At 58.4% G+C, this 3,645-nt stretch overlaps 1 protein-coding gene across 1 annotated transcript in view; it reads left to right on the forward strand.

Annotated features, from left to right (window-relative positions):
- Positions 1–1,357, forward strand: part of SPPL2C (signal peptide peptidase like 2C) — a 2,297-nt gene extending 940 nt beyond the window's left edge. The window contains exon 2 of the mRNA XM_007456801.1: positions 11–1,357. Within this exon, the coding sequence (XP_007456863.1) occupies positions 11–1,357 (1,347 nt within the window). The remainder of the gene's footprint in view (positions 1–10) is intronic.
- The last annotated feature ends 2,288 nt before the right edge of the window (positions 1,358–3,645 follow it).

Genomic DNA, 3,645 nt, shown 5'->3' on the forward strand with positions numbered 1-3,645 from the left:
GGGGGGCAAGAAGCAGCAGGAAGCAGCGGCAGCCCAGCAGGGGCACGAGCAAGAAGACGCAGCAGTGGACCTCGCGCCGGCCATGACGGGCGCAGTGGTCGCTGCGTCCCCCTGCATCATGCTGCCGCCCTACTTCTATGACTGCTTTGTCTATGTCCAGATCGCCGTCTTCGGCCTGGGCGCCAGCACCGGCCTCTACAGCTGCCTGGTGCCCGTGGTGCACCATCTGCCCCTGCCGCGATACCGGTGGCTCCTGCCCGGCCGCCGGGCCTGTCTGCAGCTGCCCCTGCTGCTGCTGGCTGGCCTGTGCATGGTGGTGACGGTCCTCTGGGTCGCCTACCGCAACGAGGACCGCTGGGCGTGGCTCTTGCAGGACATGCTGGGTGTGGCCTACTGCCTTTTCGTCCTGCGGCGCGTGCGCCTGCCCACCCTCAAGAGCTGTGCCTCCTTCCCGCTGGCCCTGCTGGCCTTTGATGTCTTCTTCGTCTTCGTCACACCCCTGCTCACCAGGACCGGCGACAGCATCATGGTGGAGGTAGCCTCGGGCCCGGCAGACTCCTTGAGCCACGAGAGGCTGCCCATGGTGCTCAAGGTGCCCCGGCTGAGCTTCTCGGCCTTGACCCTGTGTGACCAGCCCTTCTCTATCCTTGGCTTCGGTGACATCATGGTCCCCGGCTTCTTGGTGGCCTACTGTCGCCGCTTTGACGTGCATATCCGCTCGCGGCAGGTCTACTTTGTGGCCTGCACCGTAGCCTACGCTGTGGGCCTGCTGGTCACCTTTGTTGCCGTGGCGCTCATGCAGATGGGCCAGCCCGCCCTGCTCTACCTGGTGTCCAGCACCCTGCTCACCAGCCTGGCCGTGGCTGCCTGCCGCCAAGAGCTCACCCTCTTCTGGACTGGCCAGGGCAGAGCCCAGACCCCTGCCCGGCCGGTGCCAGGGCTCTGCGGTGCCCCTTCAGTTGGCTCTGAGCAGAAGCAGGAGCACGCAGCAGATGTCCACAGAGCCAGCGAGCTTGCGGGGGCCACTGAGCACCTGGCAGGGAACTTAGACGGAGGCCTTGGGAAGGACACGGCTGAGATTGTCACCATATCTGAGGATGAAGCCACCAGTCCTGAAGGCCACGGTGACAGCTCTGAGGGCTGGAGTGATGCCAACCTGGAGGCTGATGAGCTGCCCTGTACCCACCCTGGGGCCTCAGAGGAGCTGACGCCACTGATGCCACTCATGCCGCCGCCCTCGGAGCTGGGCCACACCCACGCCCAGGCCCAGGCCCACGATGCTGGCCTGCCCCGGACGGGGCTCCACAAGAAGAAGGGCCTGAAGGTGAACCGGGGGCCCCAGGGCTTGTGCCTCTAGACTATTGCAGAGCAAGGCCATGTGTGGCAAAAAGAAATCGGGGCATTAAAGATATTCCATATCTACCCAATGGAGCCTCTTTGTTTGTTAGGACTGTAAGAAAGCAGCAACCACGGAATAAGTCTATGCAGAGACTGGAGGGTCCTTAGGACAGGCCCCACCTCCCCCCGCAGCCCAACCCCGGCCTCACTGCCCATCTTTTTCTCATGCTCAGGTCCAATTGAACAATTACTCTTCCTTGATCACACCACGTCCTCTCCCTCTCTCTTTGCACATGCTTTTCTCTCTGGCTGAGATACCCTTCCCATCCCAGACAGATATACCACAGCCCAGCTCCCTCACTCATTGGAGAATTTCTAAGCAGCCTTCAAGTGTCAGCTCACTACCACCCTTCCTGCTAAGCATCCCTGCTCTAGGCATCCTGGACAGCAACACCACGCCCAGCATGTGCCTGCTGTCATCCACCTGCTGCATCCACAGACATCAAGTATGCGCCTACTGTGTACACCACCCTGTGGTGGGCACAGAGGGAGACTGCTGTCCAGCTGGGGGAAGGGTGGGGGATGGAGAACAGACAAGAAACAACTTGAGACTCATCTCAAAACGGGGATGGAGAGGTTGGAGCCAGAGTGGAAGAATTTAGGAGACCACGGCTCTAGTTCCCGTGCTTCCTTCCCTGACCCTGGATGATGGACCAATCTCTTAACCCCTTTGAGGTTCAGGAGTCTCATCTTCAAAATGGGACCTATACCATGTCCGCCTGGAGGCAGGGACATGGACAAAATGACCTCTTGAGGACCCCACAGTTTCTTTAGTTTTATGGTGTGTTTATATGTTGCTTAAGCAGAGCAAACAAACTCTGGGGTGAGGGAAGGCTTCCAGAGGAGGCTATGCGGGAGGGGCAGTGTGGTACTGTGGTTAGAGTTCTGGAACCAGCAGCCTACTGGAAATTCCAGCTCCACCACTGACCTGTCCTGTGTCATTGAGCAAGTGATTTAACCTCTTAGTGCTTTGGTTTTCTCACCTGTAGAATGGGATAATAATAGGACCTACTGTGGGGGTTCGGGGGAGGTGTGACCGCATTGGCTTATATATGAGGGCTGACGCAATGCATGTAGGGAGATCGATATGAATGTTAGCTCTGTGTATATTACTCCCCTTTGTGAAAGGAGCTGAAAGAATCAAATCCAACTCCTACAAGCCTTTGGGTTCTGGCCCCAACTTCCTCCCCTCCTCCCCTCCACACCCAGCACTCCTGCTCTTACCACCACCAGCGAACACACACCAGTCCCCGTCACACACATCTTCCCTCTGCCCCGCAGGACCTTCCCACGTGCTGGGTCCTCTACCTGCAACTACCTCCTACCCCCAGAATTGGGTCTGGCCAGTTTCTTGTCTGGCCAGCCCCAGCTCAGACGCCCCCTCCTCATGGAAGCCTACCTTGATGACCCTTCCTAAAGCAGCCCCTGGCCTCAATCACATCACCCTATACCCGGTTCATTAGTCTTCTCGTCTCCCCCAGTCATGTCAGCTTGGTGAGGGCAGGGAACCCTCTGTCTTGTTCATCTGTGTAGAAGAGGGCCTGGTATGTAGCAGGTGCTTGAGTTATATTTGTTGGAGGAATGAATGAATGAATGAATCATTGAATGAATGAATGGAATAAATGAACCAATGAATTCTGGGCAAAGCCTGGCCACTGCCTGGAGTTCTGACCCAGACAATGAAGTGAACCTGGGCAAGAGAGGCAGCCCTCCTGGGAATCCTCACCCACCACAGCCTTCCAGACCATCCCCTGCTGCAGCCACAATAGTGTGAGCCAAGGGTAGGTCTGGTCTCAACCCACCTCACTTAATTCTTGAAGCTGGTTGTAATGAATGAATGCATGAATGAGTTGTTCCAGCCGGAACACCACGAGCGAACACCCCAGGCCACCTCCCTGGGGTACTGCAGGGCCTTGGTCAGTGTGGAGATGAGACTCTGAGGGTTCTGGCTGGGCCCTGGGGGTGGGGAGGAAGGGGGCCAGGTAAAGGGCATCTCAAAGAAAGCCCCACTCACTGGGGACGAAGCGCAGCCCCCTAGGCAAACAGCATCTGAAGGCCGGGTCTGGACAAGGGCAGAGAGAGGAACCCGGGCCAGGACACTGACCGGAGGTGTTGGCAGCCCCTTCTGCTGGAGCCAGCGACCATCTGGCCTGGACAGAGGGGCCTCCACAGGCTCTGGCTCACCTCCAGCCAGGGCGGCCTCCCCACTGCTGACCTGCGTCACTGGGCCCGCCAAACATGGGCTAT

Source organism: Lipotes vexillifer, unplaced genomic scaffold, assembly GCF_000442215.2.
Source record: "Lipotes vexillifer unplaced genomic scaffold, Lipotes_vexillifer_v1.1 scaffold299, whole genome shotgun sequence".
NCBI classification, from domain to species: domain Eukaryota; kingdom Metazoa; phylum Chordata; class Mammalia; order Artiodactyla; family Lipotidae; genus Lipotes; species Lipotes vexillifer.